The sequence below is a fragment of the Arachis ipaensis genome, chromosome B09 (genome assembly GCF_000816755.2).
Source record: "Arachis ipaensis cultivar K30076 chromosome B09, Araip1.1, whole genome shotgun sequence".
NCBI classification, from domain to species: domain Eukaryota; kingdom Viridiplantae; phylum Streptophyta; class Magnoliopsida; order Fabales; family Fabaceae; genus Arachis; species Arachis ipaensis.
The window spans coordinates 139,693,697-139,708,402 of NC_029793.2; the positions used below are offsets into that span (position 1 = coordinate 139,693,697).

General features: G+C 42.7%; 3 protein-coding genes and 1 non-coding gene across 4 annotated transcripts; 2 read left to right on the plus strand and 2 right to left on the minus strand.

The window, feature by feature from the left end:
* LOC107616276 (delta(3,5)-Delta(2,4)-dienoyl-CoA isomerase, peroxisomal-like) lies at positions 1,084-2,008 on the minus strand. The gene has a single exon (XM_016318252.2). It carries the CDS (start codon positions 1,894-1,896, stop codon positions 1,084-1,086), a length of 813 nt encoding a protein of 270 aa, XP_016173738.1. The 5' UTR covers positions 1,897-2,008.
* Positions 2,045-2,116, minus strand: TRNAQ-UUG. The gene has a single exon. It is a non-coding gene; the product is annotated as a tRNA-Gln (tRNA).
* Positions 5,475-6,785, plus strand: LOC110267295. The gene is made up of 2 exons (XM_021112488.1): positions 5,475-5,714; positions 5,846-6,785. Exon 2 carries the CDS (start codon positions 5,879-5,881, stop codon positions 6,764-6,766), a length of 888 nt encoding a protein of 295 aa, XP_020968147.1. The 5' UTR covers positions 5,475-5,714; positions 5,846-5,878; the 3' UTR covers positions 6,767-6,785.
* Positions 11,001-13,450, plus strand: LOC107616275 (exocyst complex component EXO70B1-like). The gene has a single exon (XM_016318251.2). The coding sequence runs from the start codon at positions 11,222-11,224 to the stop codon at positions 13,328-13,330; it is 2,109 nt and encodes a 702-aa protein (XP_016173737.1). The 5' UTR covers positions 11,001-11,221; the 3' UTR covers positions 13,331-13,450.

The window sequence follows — 14,706 nt, forward strand, 5'->3', positions numbered from 1 at the left end:
CAGGAGTTTGGTTGGATATTTTTTTTTGTTTGAAAATTTCGTAATCCCTTCGAAATAATTGTCAGGATCATATTGAATATTCATTTTAAATAATAATATAAAAGGTTGTCACTGTCGACGTTTATCTCCGTCAGACATTTCTAACCAAATGTTAAACCAGTGAGAGAGGGCATTAGTTATGATCCATGGTAACTGTCAAGTGTCCAACGTGACAGATGATGTTAACAATGTCATACAAACTCTCTCCCTCTTCATTCCTTCTTCGAAAGAACTCTTTCTTCTTCTCATTTTCTTCACCCAAATTAAACCCTAAGCCCCAATTTGTGAAGGCAGAGGGATAGAAGATTAAAGAGAGACCATAGATAATTTTGAAGAGAAAATTTCAAGGTGCTAAATGACGAACTCACCTGCATCATATGCGAGTTTCAGTGTCGATAGAAATTCAACTGTGAAGAGAAAGAATGAGAATAAGGTCGACGGGAGGTGCTTTATGCCGTTAATCACAAACTAAAAATAGACAAAAAAATATACAGCAATGAGGATCAGGAACAATAACAATGCAAATCCTAACCCCGATTACATGCATAGATGAAGAGCATGTAGAAAATCACTCAAACGAACTACATAATCAAGTGAGAATGAAATTTCAGACCTTATCTTACATAATCACAAGTGTTGTCTCCTCCATCAGTGGCTCTTGCTCCCCTGCGATTGTTCTCCCTTCTCGCAAGTGGCCTCTGACGACTGCATAAACCCGACTCGCAAAACGACGAATGACGGTTCAAAACGACAATTCCGTTGGATTGATTGGAATGGAAATCGCCATTGTTGGGAAGCTCTCTCTTCTCTTTGCACCTAACCACTCTTCCCCTAACTCTTATGTTTTAAAGCTTTCTCTTCTTAGGTTAAAGAGTAAACTACCATTTGTACCCACGAAAGTTGAAAACGCTGACATATTTACCCATAGAAAAAGGAAATTACCATTTGTACCCATGAAAAATAATTTTTACAAGCAAAATTATCCAAACCCTAAAAAATTAAATAAAATCCCTAAACTACCCCCTCTCTCCACCACTACCACTATCATCTCCTCCCCCTCCTCTCTCTCTCAATCTCGATGGAAGCGGTGTGGGTGCCATGGCCATCGGAGTCCCTGGGAAAACGGTACTCAAGGGTGTCATTCATCTTGCCGTTGGTGGCCTCGTAGCTGGCGGAGAAGTAGCGAGCCCCAATAATCTTTCTGTTGCACAAGGCGGCGGGGAAGTCCCTTTCAGCGACGCAGCTGCCAGCTTGATCGAGGTCATCTTTGGAAGGGAAAGCGCGAGAAACGAGGCCCAACTGCTTAGCCTCGGAACCGGAAAACCGGCGAGCTGTCAAGGCCAACTCCATGGCGTTACCGTAGCCAACAATTAATGGCAGTCTCTGAAGAGTGCCGAGATCAGCAGCCAGGGCCAAATCAACCTCCTTCACCGAAAAGAACGCGTCCTCCGTGCAATACCTTAAGTCACAGGCTGTCACGATGTCAATTGCACCCCCGATGCAAGCGCCATGGATACTAGCAATCACTGGCTTTCGGCACCGCTCCAACGCCGTGACGGAATCTTGCATCGCCAGGATCTGCCGACGGAGACTCTCCCCGGCATCGTGGTAGGACTGCGTGATAGATTTCAACTGGGAAATGTCGATGCCGGAGCAGAAGTGATCACCTGCGCCGGATAACACGATGACGTTGACGTCACGGTTGTGGTCCAGGGCATACAGGGCTTTGGGGAACTCAGTGAAGAAATCATACGTCAGAGCGTTGCGTTGTCTCGGACGATTCAAGTAAAGGTGGAACACCCCTGATTTGGGGTTCTTCTCTACTACCTCTAGGGTTTTGTATTTCTCCTCCGCCATTGATTTCCCTAATTTTCTTCTTCCACTTCCCGATAAGGCAGGCACATTTCTTAGTTTCTATTTACTTCACTTTCATAAAGATAAAATTTTTCTTGTCCAAATTTAAGATTTTAAAAAAGAATTTAGCTAACATAAACAAAAAAATAATAGGTCCTACCGGGAGTCGAACCCAGGTCGCTGGATTCAAAGTCCAGAGTGCTAACCACTACACCATAGAACCAATTATATTTATTTATCCAGAAAAGATTTAGTGATACTCTTTTGTATGCCTTATATACTAGCAAATAAAAAACAAAAACGAGTAATTTGTATAGTAAAATGATTATAAATTATCCTATTAATTCTAAATTAAAAAGACTTGGGAATTTTTTTATTTTGTTATGTTTTCAAAAATTAAATATACATATAAATTTTTATCCATTTAAAAATTAGAAGGATTAATTAAAACTTTTAATTATTACTAATTTTTTTATCTTTCAATAGATTAAAAGGATATGTATTCACCACCTTTTCTTTGTGAGTTAGAGACTTTCAATGAGTTGAGAGGAAGCTAAGGCACATATCATTACCCTTATTATGTGCTAATATAATATTTATTTTATGTGTTAAATACGTATATAATTTAATTTAGGTGTTTGTTATGGTACGATGATAAATTCATACGTACCGATATGTTTAAAATATGGATAAATAATAACAATTCACGTGGAATTTATTTTCCACATCAACATTTAATTTTTGTTTTTTAAATATATATTATATCACCACTTTTACTAATACATCCCTTTAATTAAATAAAAATAAAAAAAATATTTTTTATTTAATTTTATAAAAAGTCTTAAACATCCTTCTTTTATTTGATTAGACAAAAATATCTTTTTAAATTAACAAAATTTTAGAATTCAATTAATCCTAATTTTATAGTTTCAAATAATTTAAACAACAAAACAAAAACATATTAAAAAAAAAATCAATCATTCTTCATCTTCTCCAATTACTCCTCTGAAGCAAAGAAGTGAAAATCCCAAACCAAAATCCTAGGTTATTCGCCGCTGATTCATACATGTTCAAGATTGCGCTCAAGGAGTGCAGGCACGTGTTTGAGAATCTCGGCTCCATTGTTGATGTTGGTGGTGTCTCCAAGCTTATTCATCAAGAGTTTCCGCAGTGGAAGTGCACCGTTTTCGACCAGCCGGAGGTTGTTGGTAACCTCAAAGGAGATGGGAATTTGAACTTTGTTGCCGGTGACATGTTCAAATCGATCCCTTCTGCTGATGCAGTCTTACGGCAGCAACAAAGAATCTAGGGTCTTGGTTTGGGACTTTTACTGCTTTGTTTCAGAGGGTAATTGGAGAAGATGAAGAACGATCGATTTTTTGTTTCTTTGATATATTTTTCTTAGAGGGGGCACGAATGATTAGAGAAATTGGAGAAGATGAAGAAATTTTGATTTTTTTGTTTTTTTAATATGTTTTTGTTTTGTTGTTTAAATTATTTGAAACTATAAAATTAGGATTAATTGAATTTTAAAATTTTGTTAATTTAAAAGGATATTTTTGTCTAATCAAATAAAAGAAGAATGTTTAAGTCTTTTTATAAAATTAAATAAAAAATATTTTTTTATTTTTATTTAATTAAATGGGTATATTAGTAAAAGTGGTGATATAATATAGGGTAAAAAAACCCTAATAAGCCAAGGCAAGAATCATGTTACGTAAATAAGCCAAAGCGAAAATCGTTTCAGCAATCAGCCAAACACTATCTTAATGTAATTCGAACCAGTGTGGTTCGAACTACATTCCTTAATAAATCGAACCAGAGTGGTTCGAATTAGGGTGAGAAAAACCTTGAACGTAATTCAAACCAAGGTGGTTCGAACTCAAATTCAACGTAATTCGAACTGGGGTAGTTCGAATTACCCTTGAAGTGGCTCCTTAGTAATTCGAACCCACCTGGTTCGAATTACTCGTGATTCGGCTATATAAGGAGTTCGAATCAGCCTCATTCGAACCATTCTTCCTTTTCCCTACCCCACCAAATCCAAGAGAAAACGACCCAGATTCTCTCCGACGAAGACCTGAACGGAATACTCTGCTGATGGGGGACGATCCGGTACGGTTATATCACTTGGACGGAGTTGCTCATATAGCCGGGGTCATCAACGACGAGGTTAGTACAGAAATAACTTCGTGCTAGCGGTATATGTGACTTAGTGGTTTTGCATTTTATTTTAGTGGCAGTTTATGTTAGCGGTAAAGTGTAGTGGTATTGCTGGTGGTTTAGTTGAGAGGTTTAGGATGCGGGTTAGATGGTGGTTTAGTTGGTGGTTTATCTAGTTGGTTTCTGTTGGTGGTTTATGTTAGTGGTTTACGTTAGTTGCTTAATGCTAACTGTTTTACGTTAGTGGTAGGTGTTGGTTGTTTTGTGTTGGTTGTTTTATGGTGGTGGTTTAGTTGGTGGTTTATGTTAGTTGTTTTATGTTAGTGGTATGGTTTAGTTGTTTTATGTTAGCTGTTTTATGTTAGTGGTTTATGTTGGTTTTTTTTATGTTGGTGGTTTATGTTAGTTGTTTTATGTTACTGGTTTGTGTTAATTGTTTTATTTTAGTGGTTTGTGTTAGTTGTTATATGTTAGCTGTTTTTTGTTAATGGTTTTAGTTAAGCTATTTTATGTTAGTGGTTCTAGTTAAGCTGTTTTATGTTAGTGGTTTAGTTGTGTGGTCTATGGTAGTTGTTTTGCATGTGGTTCTCATTCATGGATATTTATGCGGTTTGATTTAGTATGATGTTTTGTTGATGATTTATCGTGTTGGTTATGTTTGGCATTGGTTATGAAGCTGGTTCTAACAATGCGGTGCTTGTCATGCGCAGTCTCAGCGATGCATCAGGAGCATGCGGCGGCAGCAGGGCATGCGACTCGATGACAGATACGTTCCGTACTTGCAGATGGCAGGACTATACCATCTTGCAAGGCTGAACGACAGATGGTTCCAGTTAGACGAGGCCCTTGTCAGTGCATTCGTGGAGCGATGGCGTCCGGAGACGCACACGTTTCATGTGCCGTTCGGAGAGTGCACGGTCACACTTCAGGACGTGGCATACCAGTTGGGTTTGCCAGTGGACGGGCGTTACGTGAGTGGCTGCCTATCAGAGTTTCAGATATACATCCAGGGTGGCCGTCCAGCCTGGGTATGGTTCCAGGAGTTGCTTGGAGTGACTCCTCCTCCCAGCCAGGTTCAGAAGTACGCAGTGAACTGTAGCTGGTTTCAGGAGACTTTTGGTGAGTGCCCCGAGGGAGCCGATGACGAGACTGTGCGGAGATATGCCCGTGCGTACATCATGATGTTGTTGGGTACGCAGCTGTTTGCGGACAAGTCGGGCAACCGCGTTCACATCAGATGGCTTCCCTACGTAGCTAGGCTGGAGGAGATGGGTACCTACAAGTGGGGTTCTGCAGCACTGGCATGGTTGTACTGGTGCATGTGCCGAGTAGCGAACATACATGTGGTCAAGTTAGCGGGCCCACTTCAGCTACTTCAATCTTGGATCTTCTGGTGCTTTCCTCTGTTTAGGCCTGCAGGGTATGAGACATTCAGCTGGCCATTGGCCTCGAGGTACTCTACTCAGCCTTCTCTATTTCAATTTAATTTGCATAACTCCATGTTCATTAATAATGTATTACAAACCCTAAACACACATTTAAGTAGCCATAAGACACATGTATGATGCAGGTGGTCAGGTTACAACCCTTCCGGTAGCGAGAAGGGTCCTAGAGTGCAGATGTAAAGGCTGAGGATAGACCGGTTACAGGACAGAGAGGTGAGTATGCTACTTAAACAGTTTCTTTATTTAACCACACTTTATGAGTTGGGTCCATGAGTTGTCCTGACAATGGAGAGTTCTCCGTGCAGTTTATCTGGATGCCGTACAGCAGCCCCGACGTACTTCAGGTTGTGCATCCAGAGGCTTTGGAGCCTCGGCATATGGCGTTGTGGCGGTCTGTGATGTCGCTGATCTACTTTGCCGTCATAGAGTGGCATCAGATAGATAGGGTGCTTCCGCAGTTCGGAGGGGTGCAGCCTCGTCCGAATCCCGCCCTGAACATCGACTTTCTGATGTCGAAGGATGGCAGAGGTGGTGATCGATGGTTCCCGTACCATTTGCAGAAGTGGCATCTCTATTGGGACGACCGTGCGGAGACCGTGCTGAGGTTCGATGTTGTTGCCGACCCTGGACCATCGCATGAGTTCCTCGAGTGGTGGAGTCAGCATGGAAAGAGGTTCCTGTCTCCGGAGATGCACTTGGGGGATCCGAGGGCGGTTCCTATTCCAATTGAGGCCTCACAGCGGGGTGCTGGGCGAGTTCCTGACATGGATCGACCTGAGGACGTGCCGGACAGGCGGCGGGTTGAGAGGAGAGCTCGTGTCGGGACACGACAGAGCCAGCGTGACTGGAGGTGGCTTGAGCATGCTATGGACCATGATGACGATGCGGGTCCCGCTGGAGGTAGACGACGAGGCCAGGGAGGGAGACGGAGAGGGCGTGTTGCGGCGGACCACCCTGGTCGTGACCCTGACGACGATCAGCATGGGCCCGTGGGCGGGGATGGTGCAGGGGCTGTAGCAGTTGCTGGTGTTAGTACCCACGATTGCGGACATGGAGGTGAGTGGTATGGGTCAGGTATGGGTGACGGGGCTGACCCTGGGGACGCTGGACTCAGGTCGGGGCCTCTTGGAGATTACTTCGTTGGTGTACCCGCCCATGACCAGCCTCAGCAGGAGGGTACCCCATGGGTTATTCCGGGATCACAGTGGTCAGACTTCCTTGCCTCAGATACGCTAGATGCGGACTTCGGGGTCAGCAGTTTCTAGAGGAGATTACCGCCATCATGCAGGAGGACGTGCAGTCCCGGAGACGTGGTCAGACCTCCGGCACGCAGGCACCTTTAGATGTTGATCTGAATGAGCCTCCTACGGCATCTGTTGGTGACCATTTTGGTTTGGGAGGTACACCACCATCCGCCTACACTACTGCATCAGAGTCTGTTGCCGGGCCGTCCGCGGCACCCATCCATGTTACCCCACCTGCATAGCCTGCCACGCATGAGGACGCGGATGAGATCGAGGATGAGGAGCCGTTTATCCGCAGAGGTCAGAGGGCACGGGTACCCCGTCGTTGTGGTACGGGTTCGCATCTGTTTAGATGATTCACGTTTGATGTATTTTGTTCCTTAGGGTTCATTTATGTATGATAGCCATATGTACTTTTGTTGTTATTTTATAGCTGTTTTCCTTTGTTGTTTGTTCATCGTATTGTACTTTGAAAACTGGTGTTTACGGGATTGGTCAGTGACTATTTATAATCATTGAATCATATAACAGTTTAATGTTTACATTTAGTTATTAAATTTTGCATTTATGGGACTTGTAGCAATACTCAAAGTGAAACATAACATATTCATTACTTAACGCAGCATGCACAGTACAATGTAGAAAGATCTTTAATTTACATAACTGCTCAAAAATAACATTTAACAGGAAAAGTTAAATATAATAAGTACTAATACTAACAACATGGCTACTAATGGCCTCCTGTGTGAGACGATCCTCCAAGCTGTGGGCAACTCCGATGTGTGTGTCCGGGTTGGCGACAGAGGCCACACCTCTTTGGCCGGTTCGGATTTGCCTCGTCCATATTCGTCCGTATCCTAGTGGATCTCGGACGACCCTCTCTCGCACGCCTCTTGTCAGGGTCCGGAATCACCGTGGGCCCGTCGTAAGGTGGCCAGAAGCCCTCCGGGATCAGAGGTGTGAATCCCATCCGATACACACTGAATACATAACTAATCTGATACACGCTGTGAACATAAGAGGTCCATGTAACCCGTGAGTAGGCACAGCATGCAAGTGCGTGTTGACACGGGAAATGAAGCGCCTGGAAGTACCCGCAGTCACATGTCCGAGAGGCAAGCGATACTCTGTAGCTACCCAACGAGAAAGAACCAGTCGGAGTGGTCTCTGCTACGGTGAACTCGGAGTTATCCCGGTCATACAAAGTCACCATGAAGCACCTGGCCGTCTTCAAGTTGGCCTCAATACACTTCACCAAGTGCTGACTGAATTGTTGTCCGGTTCCCATCTGGGCCTCAGCTTCTCTCCCCTTGCGAACAAAGAGTTCCGCAAGCCTTCCATACGTTGCCTTCACCAAGGAGGATACAGGGAGATTTCTGACACCCTTGAGGATTGAGTTCACACACTCGGAGATATTCATCGTCATGTGACCGAATCTCCGCCCCTCATCACGATGCTGAGTCCACAAGGAATAATCAATCCGGTTCGCCCACTCACACATCGCCGGGTCCTCAGACCGCAGAATATCAAACCAGTAATCAAACTCAACCTCGGTCTTTGCATACGCCGCATTCACTAGAAGCCTCCGTGCGTCCTTGCCCTTGAAGGTAAGGGCAAAATTAGCCGCTACGTGTCGAATGCAGAATGCACGGTAGGCAGATGGAGGTAACCAACCTCCGTCAAGAGCCTCAAGCGTAGCCTTGATGCCATTATGCCTGTCCGATATAACCAGCAGACCCGGCTGTGGTGTCATGTGCTGTCGAAGGTGGGAGAGAAAGAATGTCCAGGACTCTGCATTCTCACCCTCTACTAGTGCGAATGCAACAGGTAGAATGTTGGAGTTCCCGTCCTGTGCAATCGCGATGAGCAACGTTCCCCCGTACTTGCCATACAGATGTGTGTCGTCAATGCTGACTAGGGGCTTGCAATGACGGAATGCCTCGATGCACGGTGGAAAAGTCCAGAAAAGTCTGTGAAAATATGCTTGAGATTCGTCTACCTGTCCTCCAACTCGAACGGGGCTCGTCCTTAGGACTGCAACAGTACCAGGCATCGTCAGCTGGACTCCCAACACCCACCTAGGCAGCTCGTTGTATGACTCATCCCAGTCACCGTAGATGAGGGCAATAGCCTTCTGCTTCGCCATCCAGACCCTCCTGTAAGTAGGCCTAAACCCAAAGTGTGCAGTCGTGGCATTCAGGAGCACCTTGATGCTGACGGATGCATCATCCCTAACCATTGGCATAATGAACGCCGAAATCACATGATAATCCAAACTCTTGTGGTCACTCGAGATTGATGTGGCCAGACAAGTGTGAGGTCCGTTGTACCGTTTGACCTCCCAAATGCCCTTGCGCTGCCGGAGACTCAGTCGAATCAACCATGTGCACCCATTCCCAAACTCAGAACACTTGCCCACATACCGGTGATAATTAGACTCCACTACCTTGTACTGTACCCCTCGCCGGATGCTGTAAGTCTTCACACTTAACAGGGCCTCATCTTTATCCTGAAATTGCTGACCAACCTGGAACTCTGTCAGACCAGCAGTCCCTTCCGCATCTCTAGCTCCGAATCCAACAGAGTGCCCTGAAACCCCCTCCTGCCTCATGGCATCCAGGTCCAAAGAGGAAAAATGTGGTGGATACTACTGTGTGCCAAAACTAGAACCACCGACCGCCAATGCAGGCTCAGTCGCTCCAACCTCGTCGCCGCTGTCATCCTCAATCATATCCGGCTCGACGTCGTCCTCCTTTGCATCACCCAACAATCCGTCTCCGACGCCAACCGGTGGAACACCCTGTAAAGCGTTCGGCAGAATATCAAATGATCCTACCTCGTCGCCTACGCCGTCATTGAGATCAACAGCAAAAGACGGGGAGGCGACAGGTTGGACCGCTGGCTCGTACACAGGGACGGAGGAAGAAGCAACGGCAGGCCTGGAACTGGAACCGGCTGCCGTGGCTACCGTGGTGGTATTCCGGTTCGAACCCCCTGAGCTGGATACCACATCAACCAGCTTTGCGAACAATTCTGGTGTCCTCACCTCCAGAAACTGCCTCCGACAAAGAAACATGACTTGCAGGTCCTCATCACTACCAATCATGAAACAATCATACTTCACGGTATCCTGCAGAACCGTGATTGGAATGTGATAGAAAAACTTCTTAACCCGCTTCGCACCTTCTAGACCAAGTTTCATCAGCATAGATCTAACAAGGTCATCATAGCTCGTCGTTGGATTCAAGACAATACAGAGATGATCCTTATCTGTGAACTTCACACTGGAACGAGTTTTCCTCTTAATGGATCCTCTGTGGTGAACCAAAACAACAAAACTCTCCTCACTAGCCATCTTACACCCTCTAATGAGAGCAACTCACGTTTACAACCATATATATACTGCTCTGTCTACCACTAAATCGAACCAGCCTGGTTCGAATTACTTGATGCAGCTTCTCTCTCTATAATTCGAACTAGCCTGGTTCGAATTATATGATGCAGCTTCTCTCTCTATAATTCGAACTAGCCAGATTCGAATTACTAGCATTGCTAAATCGAACCAACCTTGTTCGATTTACTTGAACCAGCTTCTCTCTGTAATTCGAACTGCCTTGGTTCGAATTATTAATGAATGGAGTTCGAACCATTGTGGTTCGAATTATATTAATATATGGTTTGACTCATTACTGAAACGATTTTGGTTTTGGCTTATTTACGTAATTTCGGCCTGGCATTGGCTTATTATGGTTTTTTGCCCTATAATATATATTTAAAAAAATAAAAATTAAATGTTGATGTGAAAAATAAATTCCACGTGGCTTGGTATTATTTATCCATATTTTAAACGTATCGGTACGTATGAATTTATTATCAACCGTAGCAAACACCTTAAATTTATTATGCAAATTATATTAAAAACAATAATTTAATTATAATTTTCAAAAAATACCGAAATAATTGTCATTTACTTTTTATGAGCTAAAATGGAACATTTGAAACTATGAAGAGGAAGCAGCCCGTAAGAGGCGCAGAAGATCCAAATTATGCGCAGTTGAAGCCAGCAAGAAAGAGCTTTGGGAGAGAAATGGATGGACAGATTTCTTGCAAATATTAGAATAGTTTCTTACTTTACTATATACGTCAATGGTAAAGACTTTACCACGTCATCACCAAAATAGGCAAATAGCTAGGGAAAACAAACAAAAAAAAAAAGAAAAGAGAGAGAAAAAAGAAAGTAAAAAAAAAAAAAAAAACATGAAATAGAATTACACAAGTAACTAAAAACATCAAAGGGCATAATTTTTTCTTTTGAAAAAAAAAAAAAACAGGAGCAGCAATACGGATCCCCATGCATGTCCATGAAAGACATTAGAGCTCTGAATTTGATTGATGAATCTCAAGAACAATGCAAACAAGAGAAAAATTTGTAGCTAATGGCATGTAGCAATATGCAATAGCGTTAGCATTATTAGTATGGAGAAATCCTTCAGTTTTTCATCATATCATTTTAGCGCTGCTTCTCAGAAACAGAGAGACAAGGATTTGGAATCATCATCATCCACTCGCGGCGGTCCTCAATGGAAATCAGCCGGAGGAGAGGAGGAACTGGCGGCATTCTTCCAGGACCACGACACCATCCTACAAGTTTCCGAGGAAGTGGATGGTTTCCTTGAAACCAGTGCCACCACTCCTCCTCTTCTACAAGTCCCTGATTGCGTCCACCGTCTAACCAAGATATTGGATTCCATGGTGTATAGATACAACACCGGTAAAAGCAAGTTGGGCAAAGATGCAGAAGATGATGACTTGTTTCTCGCCGTTGTGGATCGCATCTCAAAGATCTCTGCTATTCTCTCTACCTTCCCCTGTGATCCCTCTGTCTTGGACAAAACTACCTTCTCCTTGGAAAAAGCTATGTCGTTCTTGGAGAAACATCTCTGCACCATTTTACAGGATCCAAAATCATCCACCACCACCACCACCCCTACCTCCAGCTACCACGGCAGCTTTCGATCCGGATCCGGATCCGAATCCAAACCTAAACCTCCTAAAAAATCATCATCCTTCGGTTCTCTTACTCAAGTTCATGATGCGGCGCTTTGTTCTCCCTTTGACCTTGTAAATCTCAGTGATCCTCCTATAATACCTACTCTATCGTCTCATCAGGATCAAGATCAAGATACAACGTTCCCTGCATTCTCTCCGGAGAAAGTTTCACTCATGAACAAGATCGCCAGCGCCATGATCGCCGCGGGATATCAAACGGAGTGTTGCGTGGCTTTCGCCAGCTTCAGGAGGATCGCCTTCAAAACCGCGCTGCAAGAGTTCGGGTACGTGAGCGTAGGCATGGAAGAGATCCATAAAATGCAATGGGAAATGCTGGAAGGAGAGATTGCCACGTGGAACAACGCGGTTCGACATTGCATAACCGTTTTGTTCAACGGCGAAAAAAAGCTCTACGCCTCAGTTTTCCCCAATCAACAATCCATATCTCAAAACCTCTTGAGCGATCTTGCACGCGCCGTAATCATTCATTTCCTGAACTTCGCACAAGGTGTCGTGTTAACATTGCTCACCGTAGAGAAGCTGTTCAAGTTTCTAGACATGTATGAGACGCTGAGGGACGTGGTGGAGATCGCCATCGCCGACGGTTCTTACTTAGAGAGGTGCAGGAAGGAGCTGGCGCACGAGATAGCCACCACCAAGCTTCGAATAGCAGAGGCCACCATGGCCATGTTTCGCGACTTGGAAAATTCCGTTAAGGGTGACAACGACAGGGTTCCGGTTCCTAACGGCGCAATTCATCCATTGACGCGCTATGTGATGAATTATCTGGAGTATGCTTGCGAGTACAAGGACACATTGGAACAAGTTCTGCGACAATGCCTTCAGGATGATTATCATACTTGCCGTTATTACAGTCCTATCCGCAAAATCGAGTTAGAGGAGGACGATGGAACGCCTAAGAATTCAGCCTTGGCGATTCAGTTAATGACAATCATGGACCTGTTGAGCTTGAATCTTGAGTACAAGGCCATGTTGTATAAGGATTTTGCATTGAGAAGTGTTTTCTTGATGAATAATGGGAGGTACATAGTGCAGAAGGTGAAAGGGTGCAAAGATCTTCACCTATGCATGGGTGACAATTGGTGTAGAAAGAGGCAATCCGGGTTAAAACTGCACCATAAAAATTACCGGACAGAAACATGGTCTAAGGTTTTGAACTGCCTTAGTACAGATGGACTTCAAGGAAACACGAGTAGTGTGTTAAGCCCGAGAGCCAATAAAGATAAAAAGCCAAAACAAGAGCTAAAAGATAAGTTTAAACGTTTCAATAGCACGTTTGAAGATATATATAAAACGCAGAGTTCTTGGGTGGTTAGTGATGAACAGCTTAAGTCTGAGCTCAGAGCTTCAATAGCTGCTTTGGTGATCCCAGCTTACCGCTCCTTTTATGGCAGATTCAAGCACCATTTAAATTCTAGTAGACATGTTGACAAGTATATTAAGTATCATCCTGAAGATATTGAGGCTATAATTGAAGAACTATTTGATGGGGGTACTACTAAAAGGAAATCGTGATACTGTTTATTTTTATACAAGACTCATCAATAATCAACCATGCTTCATTTTCACACATGATGTTGTGCTCTATCTCCATTTCTTAATAATATTTATCATTTTTAATGTAAATAGTGTTTACTAATCAACAAAGTCATGAAAATGCATTTATTGATGATCTTATTAGCAAATTAGTTAGGTGATTTGTTTTGCTGTCTCCTTCAATTAAGGGGGTTCGGGACGCTTTTTTTTTTATTATTGGCATCACTGTGGTGCATCCTGGACCAATTGTAATTTAGTATAAATTAGTGCAATTTGTCTTAATCTATCTTCTGTATTTTTAATACTTAGATCTACTGTGGTACCGCATTTTTGTTCCTCTGTGCATTCCCTAGAACAATTTCAATGTGTTATTCCAAATTAAAATTTATAGTAAAACATATAAATGTTCGGTGACCAGTATAATATGCCATTGAAAGTAGGTTTTGGATTTGGTTGTTATCTTTAGGAAAACAGTTACTATAGAATATGTTTTGCGGTTTGTACTAATAGGTGATAATTGTGTTTAGTAGATGTGGATGTGACCATGTTAAACTGTTGTTTTATTGTGTTTGTAGTTGGTTTTGTTGTTATATCTCATGATTATTGATCCATTTTTCATGACATAGTAAAAGGAGATGGATTAATAGTCGTTGAGGGTGCCTTTCATTTCATGGGTTGTAACCAACAATCTAAACAAAAATGTTTCTCAACTATTGTTTCTTACTAACAAGTAAGAATATACTTTGAAAAAGGAAATTTGTATAAGCTATTTGCAGAAGCCAAAGAATTACAACCTCAGTGGTGAACTTCTTTGTAAAGAAGGAAGATTGACTTTGACATGCGCAAATACATTATTCACTTATGAAACCCTGATTTTCCCTTATGATGCAACTTGCAAGTCATGTTTTAGTGTTTAGTTATTGCTCAATGCGATCTAATTTCACTCGTCAGCTCGTCTTCAATGTATTTCTTTCTTCTTTTTTTTGAAAGCAAACAGCTCAACACAATAGTAGTAGAGCAATTATATCCATCAACAAACTAAAAAAACTTACAAACTTAATAAGAACCACAACAACACGAAAACGATCACATGTCATCTCCGACATAACCATCAACAACTAAAGAGATCCCCACCGCTCCATTCGTTAGCACTATTCGAAGACATGTTGACAATTTCTTCAACATATATTTCTTTCTTTATAAGAAATAATAAGTGATCAATATTTTTTCTTTGTTTTTATCATATATATATAAACCAACATTAATTAACTATCTATTTTTTATTATTAAAAATATTGACTTTCTAGTATTAATGAGACAAATTATGTCATAATAATAATAATAAACAATACAAA